This window comes from Haematobia irritans, chromosome 5 (genome assembly GCF_050003625.1).
Source record: "Haematobia irritans isolate KBUSLIRL chromosome 5, ASM5000362v1, whole genome shotgun sequence".
NCBI classification, from domain to species: domain Eukaryota; kingdom Metazoa; phylum Arthropoda; class Insecta; order Diptera; family Muscidae; genus Haematobia; species Haematobia irritans.
Genome location: NC_134401.1, coordinates 90,218,917 through 90,240,380, shown reverse-complemented (window position 1 = coordinate 90,240,380; position 21,464 = coordinate 90,218,917). Strand labels below are relative to the sequence as shown.

The window sequence follows — 21,464 nt, the reverse complement described above, 5'->3', positions numbered from 1 at the left end:
TTGAAAAACATGTCCTATATTTGAACGATTTTTTGCTTTGTAGTCAAGATGCAAAAGTACAACAAATTTAAAGACAATTTCATTAAATTTAAAGAATTTTTCTGAATTATTAAAGTCAAGTTGACCTTTGCCTATAAAGTTTTTCTTTCATGTTAAGATACCCATTTTTAAGTCAAATCACTTAATTATAAGGACAATACGACTTCACTGAAAAGTTTATCGACTTTTGGACAAGGAAAATAACTTTATTTTAGAGAAATGCGTCTTCTATGCTAAGCAAAATTTGTATTCGTATTTTAAAGACATGAAATCTTTGACCTCACGACAATATTTTTTTCAGTGTAGAGATATATTTTGACATTTGCCGTTTTTGAAAACAATTACTAAAAAAACACGTTGTGTTTTCCCCAATGTACGTACGTACAAAAATACTTATCGTACATTTTAAACGTTTGCTCACACTACGCTAAGTACTAGCTAAATTTGAAATTACCTACACAGTGTAATTTCAAAGTTACACATTTCATTCAAGTAATATTTTATTCGGAGCGGAGCGGTTTTTCACTTGGAAACCGCTCCGCTCCCGCTCCGCTCCGGATTTTAGAAATGCCGCTCCCGCTCCGCTCCTGCTCCGGCTAAAAAAGGGCTTGCTCCGCTCCGCTCCACGCTCCGCTCCGGATCCCTGGTAAGCAGTTCTAATTTTGAAAGTAAAAGGTTTACCACATATATGTAAGATTTGTCCAAATGAATGAAAAAAGTTCAATAAAATCATTCCATATATGAATTCAATTCAGTTCATTTTTTTCATTCTGTAGTATAGTGGTACATAAATATAGAGAAATGTTAACTAATATGTGGAATGCATTCTACCTAATTTCAACGAAAATCACATCGTTCAAAGAAATAAAAATGTCTTTGGCGCTATACGAAGTTCAACTTTCTTCACAATGAGTTCATTATACCCTGCGCCACACTGTGGAACAGGGTATTATAAGTTAGTACATACACTGTTAGAAAAATATGTTTTTCATATGTTCCGATATAAACAAAATGTGTTTCGTGCACAATTTTAAAACACAATATATTTAAGTGCAAACATGTAATGTTCCTAAACTAACACAAAATCTTTGGGACATCTATATTAATATGTTAGAATATATTATGTTTGGGGCATGAATGTTTCATAAAAATCGTATGTGTGAATGCAAACATATATAAATTTACAAATTTCGACTAAACATACATATGTTGTGATATTTTAGTCCAAGCGACAGAGAGAGATAGAGAGTATAGAGAAAGAAATAGAGATGGAAACCGGGAGAGTTGACGAAAAATATCAACATAACACAGCAAAAGAATCAAAAGAGAACAATTTCTGTGAAACCGCTTGTATGTTGTTTCGGAAAACTGTTTTATGATAAGGACAAAAATTGAATATGCTTAAGTCTAAATATTATTTAATTTGAATAAAGAGAATAGACATTCGGAACCAAGAGAATAGTCATTTAACAAACAAATAGCATATGTTTTCGCCTTGAGAGCAGCATTTTATGTATGTGTGCACAATTATTATGGGCACAATTTTTTTCTTGGTTCGTTAAAAGAAATCAGGGGTCTTCATAAAAATAACGAAAGGGCACTATACTCTTTTTAGAGTTGGGAGAGTAAAGTGAAATAAAGAGGGAATAGTGAAAAATTACACAGTAAAATGTATAAAAACAAAGTTTAGTTCCTCTTTATTAAGAAGTAGTCCACGAGGAGTTGACGGACACCTTCAAATATAAAAGTGGGCATTAAGTTCGAGTTTTGCAGCTAAAACAATTTAAAAAGTTTATTTTCTTTAAAATGAATTAATAAAGAAAAATAAAGGCATTTTAGAGCGATGGTGTTAAATGCTAGTAAAAAAACTGTTCACGCCTAAATAAATGTATGTTTGTATTATAAAATTATTTATGTATGTTTATACTCGACTCCACGTTCTTCTTTTGTTAGAGTTTTTGAATTCCTTCCAAACTTTAAAGTTTTGTACCAAAAACAGTTTTTTGTTACAAAATTGTTATTTTTGCAATAAAAAAATCTTTGAGAAAAATTTGTCAATTTAGTTTATATCAAGCACTGTTACTTTTCATTATAAAAATTTAATTATAAAAATTTAATATAGTATAAATATAAATATAAATGTGTAAATTAAAAAAGTGTTCGGTCGGAGTAGGGATTGAACCCACGACCCTTTGCATGCAAGGCAGACATGCTAACCACTGCTCCACGTGGCAAACAAATGTATGTTTCTGTTAAATAATGTTATGTTTGCATGGGCTCGTGGGCGCTGCAAACTATGCTATATAAATATAACTTATAACGATAATTATCTACTGGTGACTATAACAGCTACGTAGCCCAGTGGATAGTGTGTTGGCTTACAAACTGTGTGGTCCTCGGTTCGATTCTCCGTGCAGGCGAAAGGTAAAATTTAAAAAATTTATAAAAGTGAATAATTTCTTCAGCATTATTTGTATTACAGAAAAAGGTGCCAAGAACTAAAAAATTTCGTAGAAGTGAAAATTACGAGTATGTTAGGGAATGAGCACAATCGTCTTTGGGAAAAATTCTTCCAAGCATATAATATTTTTGGGCTCAAAACGCTTCCAAACATATAATATGTTTACATAAAACAAACATATTAATGTTTCGGCAGTATCCAATAATATATGTGCTTCCTGCAAAATATGTTTGGAACATATGTTAAAGAAGCGATTTTTTTTGAGGGTGTATGTTTGCAATACCCAGAAGGAGACGAGATGGACACATGGTGTCTTTGGCAAAAATGCTCAGGGTGGGCTCTTGAGTCGATATAGCCATGTCCGTCTGTCCGTGAACACATTTTTGTAATCAAAGCCTAGGTCGCAGTTTTGGTCCAATCGACTTCAAATTTGACACAAGTATGTGTTTTGAAATCGGTTCAGATTTAGATATAGCTCCCATATATAGCTTTCGCCCGATTTACACTCATATGATTACAGTGGCCAATCTTTTACTCCGATTTAATTGAAATTTTGCACAGGGAGTAGAATTAGCATTGTAGCTGTATATATATATATATATTAGACCTGTCCAGATTTCCAAAGTTCACATGTTTTAATGAGCACTTACAGTTTTAGAATCTCTCAATGATTGTAATAAAAACTGTGAAAAAAGATTTTGAAAAACTTTTGCCAAAAAGTTGCTCAACGCGGTTAAAGTCAGGATTTTGGCAATTTTCGAAAATTTTAAAGGTATACGTACAAACAAAATTTTAAATAATTTATTAGTAAATATAAGAGATATCTAAAAGCGCAATCTTTGAGCTACATGCTCAAGCAAATAATAAAAAATTCAAAACGTGAAATTTATTGAGCCGTTTGCTTGCTGTAGCCTCTGGAAATCAAAAAATGCAGAAAATTTCCGCAATTTTTTTTCAATGCATTATATTTTTTCGAAAAAAAAATTATATACGTTTGTATATTTTTTATATATTCTTGGAACAATAAGGTATAAAAAAATGTAGGTTAAGAATTTTTGGATGTGTCATTAGTCGCTAAAAAATTAATTTCTTAATGAAAGGTCTCACTTAACCCATATGTGTTATTGTGAAATATCAGTCTATGAGCTAAAAGTCAAAGCAATAATAAGATCCCTGTAGGAAGACTGGGGTCTAATGTCTCAAAGTCACTACTTTTGTCAACTATTATGGTGACATATTCAACAAATTGTCTACACTTGGTAGACATTTTTGACAGCTGTAAAAAAAAAAATATGAGCAAAAGAAATTTAAAAAGACTACACGCTCACAAAAAATCGCTTCTGTAACATATACTCCCAAACATATTTTGCTTCAAGCATATACATTTTTGGGTATTGCCCAAACATTTATATGTTTGATCTCTTCCAATATATAATATGTTTGAAAGCATATTGGTCTAAACAATATATGTTTGGGTAGTCTAAGTTCCAAATATTTTGTATTTTTGCATCCAAATTCAATAATGTTGTCTTCCAAAAAACAATATGTTATTATGTGAACATATAATATGTTTGGAAGCATTTTGCACCCAAAAATATTATATGCTTAAAAAAATTCTCCCAAACAATATTGTGCTCAAAATTGTATTTATTTATTTATATATTTACAATCATAATGAATTATGAAAATAAACAGGTAATATAGGTGCTAACAACATAGGTTTTCGACCTGAATGCTCAAAATTTTGTTTCTGCCTAATTGTATATTCCCCTACATCTTTCTCACTTCCACGAGATTTTTTAGTTCTTAGCACCTTTTTCTGTAATACAAACATTGTAGAAGAAATTATTCAATTTTATGATTTTTATTTTATTTTAATTTTACCTTTTGCCGGACGGGGATTCGAACAGCGGACCACACAGTTTGTAAGAATCAAAGAAGTAGCTGATCAATTGCCCAAGGAAAAATAAAATGTTAATTTTGTAATAACAAGCAACAACCACCAACTTAATTCAATATCGCTCCCTGTTAAATAGCGCTCCAAGCTACTAAACACATATATGTGTATAGGCTATTTCTAAATTAATATATGTTTGCATCCAAGCATATTATATTTACAAACATTTTATGTCCCAAACATAATATGTTCTAACATATTAACATATATGTCCCAAACATGTTATGCTAGTTTATGAACATTATATGCTTGCACTCAAAAATATTGTGTTTAAAAATTTGTGTTCCAAACATATAATGTTTATAGCCAAACATATGAAAAACAGTATTTTTCATCCGTGTAGACTAATGACAAAATGAACTTATGTTTACTGCATAAAAAATTATTTGGTTTTAGTTTAATTTTTCTTCTATTTTACTTGTACTACAAGCATGTAGAAACAATTTTTTTTTTGAGGTCCTACCTCAATTAGAAATTGTCACAACATTTAGGTTTTTCGTTAACTGTTAAAGAAATTTATTAAATTGTATTTTACTGCCCACCAATACGGAAAATGTTATTAGCGTATTTAGGATACAGTTTTCTTTAAAATAACATAAATCGAAATTAAGTGGGGAGTTCTTTTTTTGTCGTGCATAAAGGGTTAATTTTTCCCATAAAACAATTCACTTTTTCTGGGTATATCCATTTATAATCTATTTAAAATGCCAAAATATTTACAAAATATTTTAAGTCTTATGTATAAATTTCTTGTTCGATTTTTAACGTGAATTTTTTCCATAAGGATTCTTTGGTTTTTGTTCCAGGACACATCCTGTATTCAGGTACATTTGTTCATATTGTAAGTCTTCCTCCTTGCGCAGCTTTTTCTCGCGGGCACAGTGTTCCAAATACAGCTTATGCCATTCATTATTGCTTACCTTGAAAAATGTGAAAAAATCGAGTAATTTATATATTCTTTTATACTGAAAAATGGTCCAGATGGATATACTTACCCTTTGCCTTTGAGATTTATCCAGTTCATTATAGATTTGATAATCTTCTCGGTCTTTAAACAAGAAAGATTCATTTAATTCTTGTTGGTTATGAGCGGTTTCTTGTTCTCGATTTTCAGAAATCTGCGACTGAAAAAGAAAAGTGATTCAATTAGGTGTGAGATAACAATCGATTAAACTCTAAATGCCCCAAAAAGGGGGTGGTATAAATTTTCCGACTTTGTAATGAATTCAATAAATTCTATAATTATCTTGATTTGTCAGAAGAGAAATATAATATAAAGAACAAGTATATACGGCCGCAAATTCGGCCAGGCCGAAGCTTATGTACCCTCCACCATGGTCTGCGTATAAACTTCTTCTAAACACTTCCATCCACAATCGAATTACTTGAGTTGCGGTAACGCTTGTCGATGGCAAGGTATCTTAAAACCTCCTAACACCGCCTTCTAAATTGTAAGTAAGTCCATACGTGGTATATATTCCCAGCAAAAAAAAAGCGTCGCCAAAAAAGTAATGAAAATGTTCTTTTTGGATCCGGAAGTGGTGCAAAATTGACGCAGAAGCAATGAATTTAAAATGGGCTTGTCATAGGACGGAAGACCTCCATTTCAACAGCCGTTGCACTGAATTTGCATCACTTTTTTTGGTGTGATCCGAATTCAATGTTTTGGATGTAAATTAAAAAATTCTGTGATATTTTGTCAAATAATTTTTTTTTTTAAATATTTTATAATTTTTAATAGATTATAACGCATGTCTGAAACGTTTGACCTCAAATATTTTCAAAAATGCACAAATTTTTCAGATTGGATTTAGCATTTTTTTCAAAAAATTTAAATGATTTGTACCATTTTATGAATTCTTACTCTGTTTTTAACCTATTTGAAAAAAGTAAAAATTACCCATTAAAAGTATGAAAAAACCAAGTAATAAAAAATTGAATTAGAAGAACTTCCTGGGTAGTTAAAATAAAGAACATCATTGGGAGTGCATCTTCTGGAAGTACTTTTAAAGTTGTGCCTTTGGAAGAACTTCCAATTTTTTTTGCTGGGTTAAATTAAAAAAGACGGATTAAATACAGATATAATTCAGTTTGACAAAATTTTGTATAGAAATACAATTTTGAAAAAAAATTTCTATAGAAATACAATTTTAACAAAATTTTTTATAGAAATAAAATTTTGACAAAATTTTCTATAGAAATAAGGTTTTGACAACATTTTCTATGGAAATGAAATTTTAACAAAATTTTCTATAGAAATAAAATTTTAACAATATTTTCTATAGATATAAAAATTTGACAAAATTTTCTATTGAAATAAAAATTTTGACAAAATTTTCTATAGAAATAAAATTTTGGTAGATTATTTTTGACTCGAGTGGCAACCATGATTATGAACCAATATGGACCAATTTTTGTGTGATTGGGGATCGGCTATATAACTATAGACCGATATGGACCAATTCTGGCATGGTTATTAGAGACCCTATACTAACACCATGTTCCAAATTTCAACCGGATCGGATGAAATTTGCTTTTCCTAGAGGCTCCGCAAGCCAAATCTGGGGATCGGTTTATATGGGGGCCATATATAATTGTGAACCGATGTGGACCAAGTTTTGCATGGTTGTTAGAGATGGTTGTTACCAACACCATGTACCAAATTTCAACCGGATCGGATGAAATATGCTTCTGTTAGAGGCTCCACAAGCCAAATCTGAGGGTCCCTTTATATGGGGGCTATACGTAAAAGTGGACCGATATGGCCCATTTTCAATACCATCTGACCTACATCGATAACAACTACATGTGCCAAGTTTCAAGTCGATAGCTTGTTTCGTTCGGAAGTTAGCGTGATTTCAACAGACGGACGGACGGACGGACATGCTTAGATCGACTCAGAATTTCACCACGACCCAGAATATATACACTTTATGGGGTCTTAGAGCAATATTTCGATGTGTTACAAACGGAATGACAAAGTTAATATACCCCCATCCTATGATGGAGAGTATAAAAAGACGGATTAAATACACATATAATTCAGTTTGACAAAATTTTCTATAGAAATACAATTTTGAAAAAAAAATTTCTTTAGAAATACAATTTTAACAAAATTTTTTATAGAAATAAAATTTTGACAAAATTTTCTATAGAAATAAAGTTTTGACAACATTTTCTATAGAAATGAAATTTTAACAAAATGTTCTATAGAAATAAAATTTTAACAATATTTTCTATAGATATAAAAATTTTACAAAATTTTCTATTGAAATAAAAATGTTGACAAAATTTTCTATAGAAATAAAATTTTGGTAGATTATTTTTGACTCGAGTGGCAACCATGATTATGAACCAATATGGACCAATTTTTGTGTGATTGGGGATCGGCTGTATAACTATAGACCGATAAGGACCAATTCTAGCACGGCTATTAGAGACCCTATACTAACACCATGTTCCAAATTTCAACCGGATCGGATGAAATTTGCTTTTCTTAGAGGCTCCGCAAGCCAAATCTGGGGATCGGTTTCTATGGGGGCCATATATAATTGTGAACCGATGTGGACCAAGTTTTGCATGGTTGTTAGAGACTATATACCAACACCATGTACCAAATTTCAACCGGATCGGATGAATTTTGCTCCGCAAGCGAAATCTGAGGGTGCGTTTAGGGCTATACGTAAAAGTGGACCGATATGGCCCATTTGCAATACTATCTGACCTACATCAATAACAACTACTTGTGCCAAGTTTCAAGTCGATAGCTTGTTTCGTTCGGAAGTTAATGTGATTTCAACAGACGGACGGACATGCTTAGGTCGACTCAAAATTTCACCACGACCCAGAATGTATATACTTTATGGGGGCTTAGAGCAATATTTCGATGTGTTACAAACGGAAATCTTTTAAATGTCGTGACTCACGAAAAACTTCATGACTCACGAATAATTTTATGAGTGATTTACCTTTAGAACCTGACTGAAAACATGAGTATGGTTAAAATCGTCACTAAAATTATAAATGAATTCAAATCGTAAGTATTTTATGTTTGTCAGCGGGATTATTTTCGTGAGCGTGTTTTTCTGAAATTCGTACTCACACACACTCACGAAGATATTATTTTCGTGAGTCATGACAATTTCGTGTCACGTGCACAACTCTACATTCTACCTAATTTCAACGAAAATCACATCGTTCAAAAAAATAAAAATGTCTTTGGCGCTATACGAAGTTTAACTTTTTTCACAATGAGTTCATTTTAACTTAAAGAAGGGGTCACTTTTTTCTGGGTGTATGGTGGAGGGTATATAAAAAGATTAAATTATTATTAAATACTAAACATATTAACAAACCATATGTATATATTGTAATATATTAATGTTAGTCTGTAAGGTTTATGTTAATCCATAGATGAAAAAAATATCCTAATTTTGGTATATATCGGTCCTTGTTTTGATTTAATTATAGAAAATTATAGATTATAGATTTTTACTGTTTGGTAGATTGAAAGAATTCTTGATGTTTTGGTAGATTTTCCGAAACATTACTCTCCAACTAAGATGTACATCAAATTTCTACCGAAACAAAATTTGGAAAGATTTTCTATAGAAATGAAATGTTGGAAAAATTATCTATAGAAACAAAATTTTCTAAAGTAATCAAATTTTTGCTAACTGATCTATAGAATTAAATTTTGAAAAAATGTCCTATAGAAAATGTCCTATAGAAATAAAATTTTGACAAAATATTCTATAGAAATAAAATTTTGAAAAATTGTTCTATAGAAAAAAATGTTGACAAAACTTTCAATAGAAATAAAATGTTGAAAACATTTTCTATAGAAATAAAATTTTGACAAAATTTTCTATAGAAATAACATTTTGACAAAATTTTCTATAGAAATAAAATTTTGATCAAATTTTCTATAGAAATAAAATTTTGATAAAATACTCTATAGAAATAAAATGTTGACAACATTTTCTATTGAAATAAAATGTTGACATCATTTTCTATAGAAGTACAATTTTGACAAAATTTTCTATAGAAATAAAATTTTGACTTCATTTTCTATAGAAATAAAATTTTGGCAGAATTTTCTATAGAAATAAAATTTTGACAAAAAAAAATATAGATATAAAATTTTGACAAAATGTTCTATAGAAATAAAGTTTTGACAAAATTTTCTATAGAAATAAAATTTGGCAAAATTTTCGATAAATATCTTGAGAGCTTAAAACCGACAATTTTATTGTTAGCTTTAGTTTTTTTCTGCGCAAAATGTGTAGCTCTCATCAGCTATGGAATAAAAGGAGTTTCCAAAACATTTACCCGTTAAAAATCACATTTACTTTTATATAAGAGAGAAATTCACCACTTCTGGCATCAATATGAATTGAATAGTCTTAATGAGGTTAAAATATCGGCCTGACCTAACCTATTGAATCCCTGAGACAAAATTTTCTTTCAAATTCTTTTCTATCGCGACTATAGTGACAATAACTATTCGGCTGAGATTGATTAGAGGTCTATACTATAGCCAAATTTCATTTATTAATATCAACATCACTCACCTTGAGCCACTGTTTTTGTTGCATTTTTTTGTATATATCTTGTAATTTCTCTTGCGTTTTGTATTTTTGATCCATGGATAAGGCTCGCATATCACTGAAAGGTTAAAGAGAAATTTCTCTTAAATTAAAATTATACAGTATCCCAGAAAATAATCTCTCACTCTTCATAATGATATTTTTTTAGATCCTCATATTCCATTTGTTCTTTCTTCGTTTTGGACTCTTGCATACAGAGGTTCCTCTCTTGATTAGTACCCTCAATTACTTTGCGTAATTTATCCTCATAATTTTGTTGAAAATCTCTCTCTTGACGTACACGTTCCATTGCTTCAAGCCAGCTTTGTTCAACGAGTTTCTCTTTGAGACGTCTTTGTTTATTCTCTTCGATTTGATAGATCTGAGCCTCTTTGGTGGCAACTAAAAGTTGTTGGGTTTGTCGGTGGCGCCATTCCTCACAATTTTCTCTGAAAATAAAAAATCCAATCTTTTAAAAAATACATTATGATGTGATTTCTTATGACTTACAAATCTCTTTGCAGCTTTTTAACTCTTAAAAGCTCCTCTTGAGCCCTATGTTGTTCCATTCGTTTGGTATTAATCCATTCTAGGCGTTCTCTACTAGCTGTTTCCACACGTTGTTGAACCAGCAATAAAAGTTCTTCCTTTAACTGAGAATTTTCAAATTCCAATATATCTCTAAGCCTGGTGGGTTATGAAGAGAAATGTTGAGAATTTTGTTTTAAAAACCAAATAAAATATTTCAAAGTAATAAGTTGGTGAAGTGAAAACAAACAAGTCGTTACTCCACAGGCCAATATAGTCTAAGTGGGCACCACAAATGTCTATTAATTACCTTCTTCGTCGTTGTTCCAAATCTACTTCATACTCTTGGAGTTTCTGTTTTACCTTGAAAATGGAAATTTCGAGAAAATTTAGGTTAAAGTAAAGCAAACCATTCGTGATTTAAAAACAAATTATCTTTAATTTAAAGATATTGAATATTTGGAAAAATTAGAAAACAGCTTCAAATATAGGCTGAGATCTTTTTGAAGTATTTTGCCTACAATTACTTTCTTTTTTTCCTGATACATTGAATCCACTTACTTGAAATCCTATAAAATTCTTTAAATTTTTATTCTCAGTGGTTTGTAAAAATTCAATTATTTCCATGGCGAATGTTTTCCGTTTGGACCTTTTTAGCTTATTAAGTGTCAGTAGACGTTTTGTTTATGCCTTCAGCGAAATTCAAGGTTGCCGGGATATATGGCTGGTGTTGGCAACTTGTGTTTGGTCTTGTGGTCATAGCAACTATGGTCAACTAACTTATGCTGGTGGTTGATTATTTATAGGATTTTTTTTTATTTAAATTCCTACGTTTTCCATTTGAAGTAGATATAGGAAAACATGGTTATAACGGAATTTATGAGTCACATTGTTATAAACAAAAACACCCCTCCAAGCAACAGTTGATATATCAATTAATTGAAGTAGGATAAACAAAAGACTTAAGGCACAAACAGTTTGTTGAAAGAAAATTAAATTGCTATCATTTTTATTTTCAATACCCCAAGGTAAGGTGTTGTATGCGATACAAAAGTGAAAAATAATTTTTGTATACCCTGGATGGGAGGTGTACTAACTTTGTCATTCTGTTTGCAACGTATGACGTATCAAAATATTGGCCTTAGACCTCATAAAGTATACATATTCATGGTAGTAGTAAAATTTGGAACGTGATGTCTGTATATGCTGTCTAGTAATCATACAAATTGGTTCATATCTGAGTTTCTTGAAAGAGCAAAATTCTTTCATCTGGTTGAAATTTCGTAAGTCATGTTGATATATGTACTCTAACAGGTTTGCAAAAATTGGTGCCTATTGGTCCGGAATTACATATATAGCCCCCATATAAACCCATCCCCAGATTTGACTTCCAAAAATGATAGTATCATTCAGAGAATTAAATAGAAATAAAACATACGCTTGTTTAAACATTTAATTGATTACTTCCGTCACTTTCGTTTTTCATTGGTTTAATTAAAAATTTATTTGTAAATATTTTTCCATTTGATGAAATAATTTTCTTATAATTTTACAAGAGTTTATACTTTTTTATGCATTTTCCGGTTATAATTATTTTATTACGAACAAAATTTTCAATTAGTTTTTATACCCACCACCATAGGATGGGGGGTATATTATTATACCCACCACCATAGGATGGGGGGTATATTAACTTTGTCATTCCGTTTGTAACACATCGAAATATTGCTCTAAGACCCCATAAAGTATATATATTCTGGGTCGTGGTGAAATTCTGAGTCGATCTGAGCATGTCCGTCCGTCCGTCCGTCCGTCTGTTGAAATCACGCTAACTTCCGAACGAAACAAGCTATCGACTTGAAACTTGGCACAAGTAGTTGTTATTGATGTAGGTCGGATGGTATTGAAAATGGGCCATATCGGTCCACTTTACGTATAGCCCCCATATAAAGGGACCCTCAGATTTGGCTTGTGGAGCCTCTAAGAGAAGCAAATTTCATCCGATCCGGCTGAAATTTGGTACATGGTGTTAGTATATGGTTTCTAACAACCATGCAAAAATTAGTCCACATCGGTCCATAATTATATATAGCCCCCATATAAACCGATCCCCCGATTTGGCTTGCGAGGCCCCTAAGAGAAGCAAATTTCATCCGATCCGGCTGAAATTTGGTACATGGTGTCAATATATGGTCTCTAACAACCATGCAAAAATTGGTCCACATCGGTCCATAATTATATATAGCCCCCATATAAACCGATCCCCCGATTTGGCTTGCGAGGCCTCTAAGAGAAGCAAATTTCATCCGATCCGGCTGAAATTTGTGTACATGGTGTTAGTATATGGTCTCTAACAACCATGCAAAAATTGGTCGACATCGGTCCATAATTATATATAGCCCCCATATAAACCGATCCCCCGATTTGGCTTGCGAGGCCGCTAAGAGAAGCAAATTTCATCCGATCCGGCTGAAATTTTGTACGTGATGTTAGTATATGTCTATAACAACCATGCAAAAATTGGTCCACATCGGTTCATAATTATATATAGCCCCCATATAAACCGATCACCAGATTTGACCTCCGGAACCTCTTGGAAGACCAAAATTCATCTGATTCAGTTGAAATTTGGTATGTGGTGTTAATATATGGCCTCAAACTCCCATGCAAAAATTGGTCGATATCGGTCCATAATTATCCAAAATTCTTGCCATTCGGTTGAAATTTGGTACGTGATGTTAGCATATGGTATCCAACAACCATGCAGGAATTGGTTCCTATCAGTCCATAATTATATATAGCTCCCATATAAACCGTTCCCCAGATTTGACCTCCGGTGCCTTTTGGAGAAGCAAAATTCATCCGATCTGCTTGAAATTTGGTACATGGTGGTAGTATATATTTAACAACCATGCCAAAAGTGTCCATATCAGTCCATAATCGTACATAGCCCCATATAAACCGATCCCGAGATTTGGTTTTGGAGCCTCTTTGAGGAGCAAATTTCGTCCGAGTCAGTTGAAATTTGGTACATTGTGCTAGTATATAGCCGTTAACAACCATGCCTAACTAGGTCCATATCGGTCTATAGTTATATATAGTACTCAGATAAACCGATCCCCAATCACACAAAAAATGGTCCATATCGGTCCATAATTGTATACAGCCCCCATATAAGCGACCCCCATATTTCAATTCTGGCTCTCTACGTACAAAAAGTCCATATCGATTCGTAATTATTTGTAGACTTAACTATACATAACTTTTTTGTCTAATATATACCATGTATGGACTAAATCACAGTCTTTCGTAGAAGTTTCTACGCAATCCATGGTGGTGGGTACATAAGATTCGGCCTGGCCGAACTTGCGGCCGTATGTACTTGTTTTTTTTTAATTTTATATATAAAGGGTGGTTAAAATTTCAAGGGACGATGTTGATTTTGAATAAAACACAAACTATTTAGGAAATTATTGTAATTTTATTTTATTATGATATATTGGCATTACTCAATTATGTATGGAACAAAATATCGGCCAAATGGGCGCCGCGACGTCGGTGGCACACCTTCATCCGATGGTCCAAATTTTCGATGACACTGAGGCATAATGGAGGTTCTATGCCGTTAATGTGCCGAATTATCTCATCCTTTAGCTCTTGAATTCTTGCTGGCTTATCGACGTACACCTTTTCTTTGAAAAAACCCCAAAGAAAAAAGTCCAACGGTGTCAAATCACATGATCTTGGTGGCCAATTGACATTGCCATTACGTGAGATAACACGGCCATTGAATTTGTTGCGCAAAAGAGCCATTGTTTCGTTAGCTGTGTGGCAAGTGGCACCGTCCTCCTGAAACCACATATCGTCCACATCCATATCTTCCAATTCGGGCCATAAAAAGTTCGTTATCATCTCACGATAGCGAACACCATTCACAGTAACTGCCTGACCGGCTTCATCTTGGAAAAAATGCGGCCCGATGATGCCCATAAACCGCACCAAACAGTCACTCTTTGTGGGTACATTGGTTTTTCTTCTCATTCGCCCAAATGCGGCAATTCTGTTTATTGACGAATCCAATGAGGTGAAAATGAGCCTCATCATTGAAGATGATTTTCTTCGAAAATTGATCATCCACTGTTGCCATTTCTTGGAACCATTTAACACGTTGTTGGATTGTGTATCTCTCCATGGTTCAAATTGAGTAAGTCTGAAATAGAGAAATGTCAAATAAAATTCGGAAAAAAAACTTGGCGCTTAGGTGTGGTTCACATTCAACATCGGCCCTTACAATTTAACCACCCTTTACTTTTTATACCCTCCACCATAGGATGGGGGGTATATTAACTTTGTCATTCCGTTTGTAACACATCGAAATATTGCTCTAAGACCCCATAAAGTATATATATTCTGGGTCGTGGTGAAATTCTGAGTCGATCTGAGCATGTCCGTCCGTCCGTCTGTTGAAATCACGCTAACTTCCGAACGAAACAAGCTATCGAGTTGAAACTTGGCACAAGTAGTTGTTATACATGCAGGTCGGATGGTATTGTAAATGGGTCATATCGGTCCACTTTTACGTATAGCCCCCATATAAACGGGCCCCCAAATTTGGCTTGCGAGGCCTCTAAGAGAAGCAAATTTCATCCGATCCGGCTGAAATTTGGTACATGGTGTTAGTATATGGTCTCTAACAGCCATGCAAAAATTGGTCCGCATCGGTCCATAATTATAAAGGGTGATTCTTTTGAGGTTAGGATTTTCATGCATTAGTATTTGACAGATCACGTGGGATTTCAGACATGGTGTCAAAGAGAAAGATGCTCAGTATGCTTTGACATTTCATCATGAATAGACTTACGATCTGCCACAACGTCGAATTTTCAGTGAATGGGCCCTAGAAAAGTTGGCAGAAAATCCGCTTTTTTATCGACAAATTTTGTTCAGCGATGAGGCTCATTTCTGGTTGAATGGCTACGTAAATAAGCAAAATTGCCGCATTTGGAGTGAAGAGCAACCAGAAGCCGTTCAAGAACTGCCCATGCATCCCGAAAAATGCACTGTTTGGTGTGGTTTGTACGCTGGTGGAATCATTGGACCGTATTTTTTCAAAGATGCTGTTGGACGCAACGTTACGGTGAATGGCGATCGCTATCGTTCGATGCTAACAAACTTTTTGTTGCCAAAAATGGAAGAACTGAACTTGGTTGACATGTGGTTTCAACAAGATGGCGCTACATGCCACACAGCTCGCGATTCTATGGCCATTTTGAGGGAAAACTTCGGAGAACAATTCATCTCAAGAAATGGACCGGTAAGTTGGCCACCAAGATCATGCGATTTGACGCCTTTAGACTATTTTTTGTGGGGCTACGTCAAGTCTAAAGTCTACAGAAATAAGCCAGCAACTATTCCAGCTTTGGAAGACAACATTTCCGAAGAAATTCGGGCTATTCCGGCCGAAATGCTCGAAAAAGTTGCCCAAAATTGGACTTTCCGAATGGACCACCTAAGACGCAGCCGCGGTCAACATTTAAATGAAATTATCTTCAAAAAGTAAATGTCATGGACCAATCTAACGTTTCAAATAAAGAACCGATGAGATTTTGCAAATTTTATGCGTTTTTTTTTAAAAAAAAGTTATCAAGCTCTTAACAAATCACCCTTTATATAGCCCCCATATAAACCGATCCCCCGATTTGGCTTGCGAGGCCTCTAAGAGAAGCAAATTTCATCCGATCCGGCTGAAATTGGGTACATGGTGTTAGTATATGGTCTCTAACAATCATGCAGAAATTGGTCCACATCGGTCCATAATTATATATAGCCCCCATATAAACCGATCCGCAGATTTGGCTTGCGAGGCCTCTAAGAGATGCAAAATTTTGCTCTTCCTTGAAATTTAGTATGTGATGTTAGTATATGGTATCCAACAACCATGCAGGAATTGGTTCCTATCAGTCCATAATTATATATAGCTCCCATATAAACCGATCCCCAGATTTGACCTCCGGTGCCTTTTGGAGGAGCAAAATTAATCCGATCTGCTTGAAATTTGGTACGTGGTGATCGTATATGATATTTAACAACCATGCCTAAAGTGGTCCATATCAGTCCATAATCATATATAGCCCCATATAAACCGATCTCGAGATTTGGTTTTGGAGCCTCTTGGAGGAGCAAATTTCATCCGAGTGAGTTGAAATTTGGTACATTGTGCTAGTATATGGTCATTAACAACCAGTTTTAAGATACCACAACCCAAGTACTTCGATTGTGGATGACAGTCTTTCGTAGAAGTTTCTACGCTATCCATGGTGGAGGGTACATAAGATTCGGCCTGGCCGAATTTACGGCCGTATATACTTGTTATTTAATTAAAATGTTAAATGGGTTAATTAATATATAGTAAAAATATAAAAAATGTTCAATAATTATTTTAATTTAGTTTATTTTAATTGTATCAATTATTTTTTTCAATTGATTACGTTTTCAACACCACGTCAACTTCACACAAAGATGTTCGCCCTCCAAAATGTGTGATCATATTTCTTCTATGGTTGTAAAAGGTTTAATTTGAAATGATAATTCTATACACCTAACATACCTAACAGGTTGGCTGATAAGTCCCCGGTCTGCCACATAGATGGCGTCGCTAGTATTAAATGCATATTATTTTTATATAGTACCAACCTTCAAATGATTCATGTCAAAATTTGACGTCTGTAAGTCAATTAGTTTGTGAGATAGAGCGTCTTTTGTGAAGCAACTTTTGTTATTGTGAAAAAAATGGGGAAAAAAGGAATTTCGTGTTCTGATAAAATACTGTTTTCTAAAGGGAAAAAATACGGTGGAAGCAAAAACTTGGCTTGATAATGAGTTTCCAAAATTCAAGCGTGGTGAAATGAGCAGGAGGACGGTGAACGCAGTGGACGCCCGAATGAGGTGGTTACCGACGAAAACATCAAAAAAATCCACAAATTGATTTTGAATGACCGTAAAATGAAGTTGATCGAGATAGAAGAGGCCTTAAAGATATCAAAGGAACGTGTTGGTCATATCATTCATCAATATTTGGATATGCGGAAGCTCTGTGCAAAATGGGTGCCGCGCGAGCTCACATTTGACCAAAAACAACAACGTGTTGATGATTCTGAGCGGTGTTTGCAGCTGTTAACTCGTAATACACCCGAGTTTTTCCGTCGATATGTGACAATGGATGAAACATGGCACCATCACTACACTCCTGAGTCCAATTGACAGTCGGCTGAGTGGACAGCGACCGGTGAACCGTCTCCGAAGCGTGGAAAGACTCAAAAGTCCGCTGGCAAAGTAATGGCCTCTGTTTTTTGGGATGCGCATGGAAATTTTTTTATCGATTATCTTAAGAAGGGAAAAACCATCAACAGTGACTATTATATGGCGTTATTGGAGCGTTTGAAGGTCGAAATCGCGGCAAAACGGCCCCATATGAAGAAGAAAAAAGTGTTGTTCCACCAAGACAACGCACCGTGCCACAAGTAATTGAGAACGATGGCAAAAATTCATGAATTGGGCTTCCAATTGCTTTCACACCCACCGTATTCTCCAGATCTGGCCCCGAGTGACTTTTTCTTGTTCTCAGACCTCAAAAGGATGCTCGCCCGGGGACTTATCAGCCAACCTGTTACAGTTGAAAGTCAAGTTATTATACCAGCATCCTATATTGGAGGTATAATCACAATGGTTATTATTTTTGGGATATGTATAATATAATTTTTGAAATGAAATTAATTAGAATATACTACAGTTTAATAATTTAATAGGATTACTTATGGAGTGTATTTGAGCTTCGTACACTGAAAAAACAGTGAACCCTTTTCCATTGCAAAATGAACTAAACTGTAGTAATAGTGACCATGATTTAGCCCTTAAGATTTTTTTCAACTTGTCTAGTTTATAATTCTCTTAAATTTTAGTTAATCTATAACATTGTATTTTAGTTCATTTTTACAACACCATAAGAAATATATACCCCTACCAAGTTAAAAAGTCAGTATTATTTTGGTTTACTTGCTTATTTTTTGGGAAACCCGATAATAAAAATTGGTTAACAGTCTCTTTAAAATGTCGACGACTAAACTATTTTTAAATCAATCATTCCACAGTACAGAGAAATTAAATAATTAAAGGAACAACAAACCCTTTTACTATTATGAAAATTTTCATACAATAAAATTAAACTTTCTTTAAGCAAAAGTACTTTATTATAAAAACTTATGATGAAAGTTCTTAATACAATGTTTTTGTGAATAAAAATTATGACCACGTGGAACAAGAAAGTAGTTTATTTTAACTCGCTATTTGGACATTTTGACTTTTCCTTAGTTTTTTATTCATCGTTAGTATATTCACATATCTTGCTGAAAAAAATGGAAGGAATAATGAAAATTGTTAAAAATTAACATGTAATAAAATATAATTTTTAATCTCTTTAAATTAGCTTGTAACTTACCATATTTGGGGGCATTTTATTAAATGGTGTAAGGAATTCAACTTTTCTTAGATAAACGTACCTCATAAAGTTTGTACCTGAAACAATTAGAGAAATAATGAATTAAGTAATATATTAACTCATAAAATTGTGTTGTTATCGATGTGAAGGACATAATACAATAAATGTTCTTGTTAAAAGGAAGCCAAAGTTTTAATTTAAAACTTACCAATTCTCTATTACATTGTACGCTGAGGTTAAAAAGTTATCGAAATTCATTTGGGGTTACTCTGAAATTAAATATTTATTTTTTACATTAAATAAAAAACATTAAATTGGTTTCCAAAAAATCTAATTAAAGAAATAATATGCATAAAAAAAGTAAATATTCTGGTTAAAAAATGTTAAAGAAAGCTTACCAATTCATAAAAATGTTTCCAAATTGTTGTTCTGAAATTAGATATTTGTTTTTTACATTAAAAATATTAAATTGGTTTCCAAAAATATTTGATTAAAGTAATACTAAAACAGGGTATTAAAAACATGTAATTTTTTTAATAAAAAGGTCATAAAAACGTAAATATTCTAGTGAAAAGAAAGCCAATTTTTAAAAGAAAACTTACCACTTCTCTATTAAATTATACCCTGAGGAGAAATATAAAAAATTGCCCGAATCCATCTGGGGTTGCTCTTAAATTAAATATTTTTTTACAACAAAGAAAAACATGAAACTGGTTAAAAAATAATAATAATAATTAGCAAATAATAATATACATAAAGAATATTATTTTTTAAAAGAAACCCACATTGAAAAAAGAACACTTACCTATTTATAATTAAACTATACGCTGAGGTGTAACAAACAATTTTTCAAATTCATCTGGAGTTACTCTGAAATTGAATATTTATTTTTTACATTGAATAATAAAAATTAAATTAGATAAAACAATTTCAATATACTTTCCATTTCAGCATTTTTTCCTAAATATTGAACATTCTTAATAAATTTTTTCTAAGCTACCGATCATCACTTCGCCATTGTACACCTCATCGCTAAAATATTAATAACTTTCATTTAAAAGTTTTCATAAACAAACACCAATATGTCTCAAAAAAACCAAAATATTTCATACCTTTATATTCCCTTGTTACATACTTGCTAAAAAGGTGCAACAGCCCACGCCAACGCCAACTATACAACTGAAGCATGCCAAACAAAACCAAGCAAAGCCAAAACATTTCTGCAACAACAAAAACACATGTGCCTTCATTGAAAACAACACCTCACCCAGCCAAATAATCCATTCTCGAATAATAAACACACACACACACAAGCCACTGAAAGAACAAACACAACATCCCCATCACTCCCTACCATTTCTCATTATTGCATTGCACGCTCTCACTCTCAAAAAAATTTCAAGTAACATCATCTTTACATTAAACATATTCCACTTTGACGAGAAAGATCTCTGTACTATGCATTAGTTCATCGCATCTGTCCACAATTTACTCTAAAAACAATACTCTTAAATGCATATCAGTATAAGAACGATGAAACGTTTAACTTAAAATTAGCAAAAACTTCATGAAATGATATCTACCCATTTTTGACGAAAATGTCTATAAATTTAATTACATGTGAACTAAAAATATTTCATTGAGAAATGTTGTACCAACTATTATTAACTATACGAATTGCCAGTAAGAAATTGCTATCCGCTTTCAAGTTCAATTTTCGTCAAAAAATATTTTCTCATACAAAAACTCTTTATAGTAAATTACACTTATTATTTAGAAAGTATTTTACATTTCATAAGTAGTTTTATAGTATGACGAAATAATTTTTAACTACCAGTTAAGAAAATTTTTAAGGAAATTTCCATCGTATTTTGTAGGCTATGAACTAAACGATTGCTACTTAAAATTTGTAAAATTTCCTTTCGAGTAGTTAATTTTCGTTAAAGATACGAAAAATGAACTAAAATTCTGGAAAATTCTTGTAATAAATTATTGTAAAAATCTACTTAAATTTACGAGACACTTTTTTTTCTGTGTAATCACCAAATTTATTAATTATTTTTGTTCACTCCCAAAACAATCCCATCTGTGTCCCGTAAGTGAGCAAATCACATTTATTGGCTTTCAGCAAAAAGAAGAAAAAAAAAACAAAATAAATTAATATTAATATGTTCTTGTCCGTTGTTACCATGATCAGAGGCAAATGGGGCGGACCAAATGGCCTATCCCCTTGTATATAGGTAATTTGCATAAAACATGGTAACCAACAAGATCGGACCATGTTTTGAGTTAACCGATTACATTTGCCCTGGGGCGAAATGGCTGCAGAGCACAAATTGGTTTGTTGTTGATCACTATGGCATATGTTTTGTCACCTGAAAAGTGATTCCAATTCAT

At 32.9% G+C, this 21,464-nt stretch overlaps 1 protein-coding gene across 1 annotated transcript; it reads right to left on the bottom strand.

Moving 5' to 3' along the window:
• Positions 1 to 5,218: 5,218 nt before the first annotated feature.
• LOC142237741 (uncharacterized) lies at positions 5,219 to 21,464 on the bottom strand. The gene is made up of 7 exons (XM_075309136.1): positions 21,369 to 21,464; positions 10,884 to 10,936; positions 10,556 to 10,732; positions 10,192 to 10,494; positions 10,031 to 10,124; positions 5,453 to 5,581; positions 5,219 to 5,377 (listed from the first exon to the last, which is right to left on the bottom strand). The coding sequence occupies exons 1-7, from the start codon at positions 21,462 to 21,464 to the stop codon at positions 5,219 to 5,221; spliced, it is 1,011 nt and encodes a 336-aa protein (XP_075165251.1).

Bases quoted from the DNA above. Each gene is read 5' to 3' on its own strand.
- LOC142237741 (XM_075309136.1), bottom strand. From the start codon at position 21,464: ATGAATTGGAATCACTTTTCAGGTGACAAAACATATGCCATAGTGATC. The intron at 10,937-21,368 runs GTAATCGGTTAA...TCCATTTTCAAG, and splicing joins CATTTCGCCCCAGGGCAAAT to GTAAAACAGAAACTCCAAGA. The intron at 5,582-10,030 runs GTGAGTGATGTT...TTTCTTTTTCAG, and splicing joins AACAAAAACAGTGGCTCAAG to TCGCAGATTTCTGAAAATCG.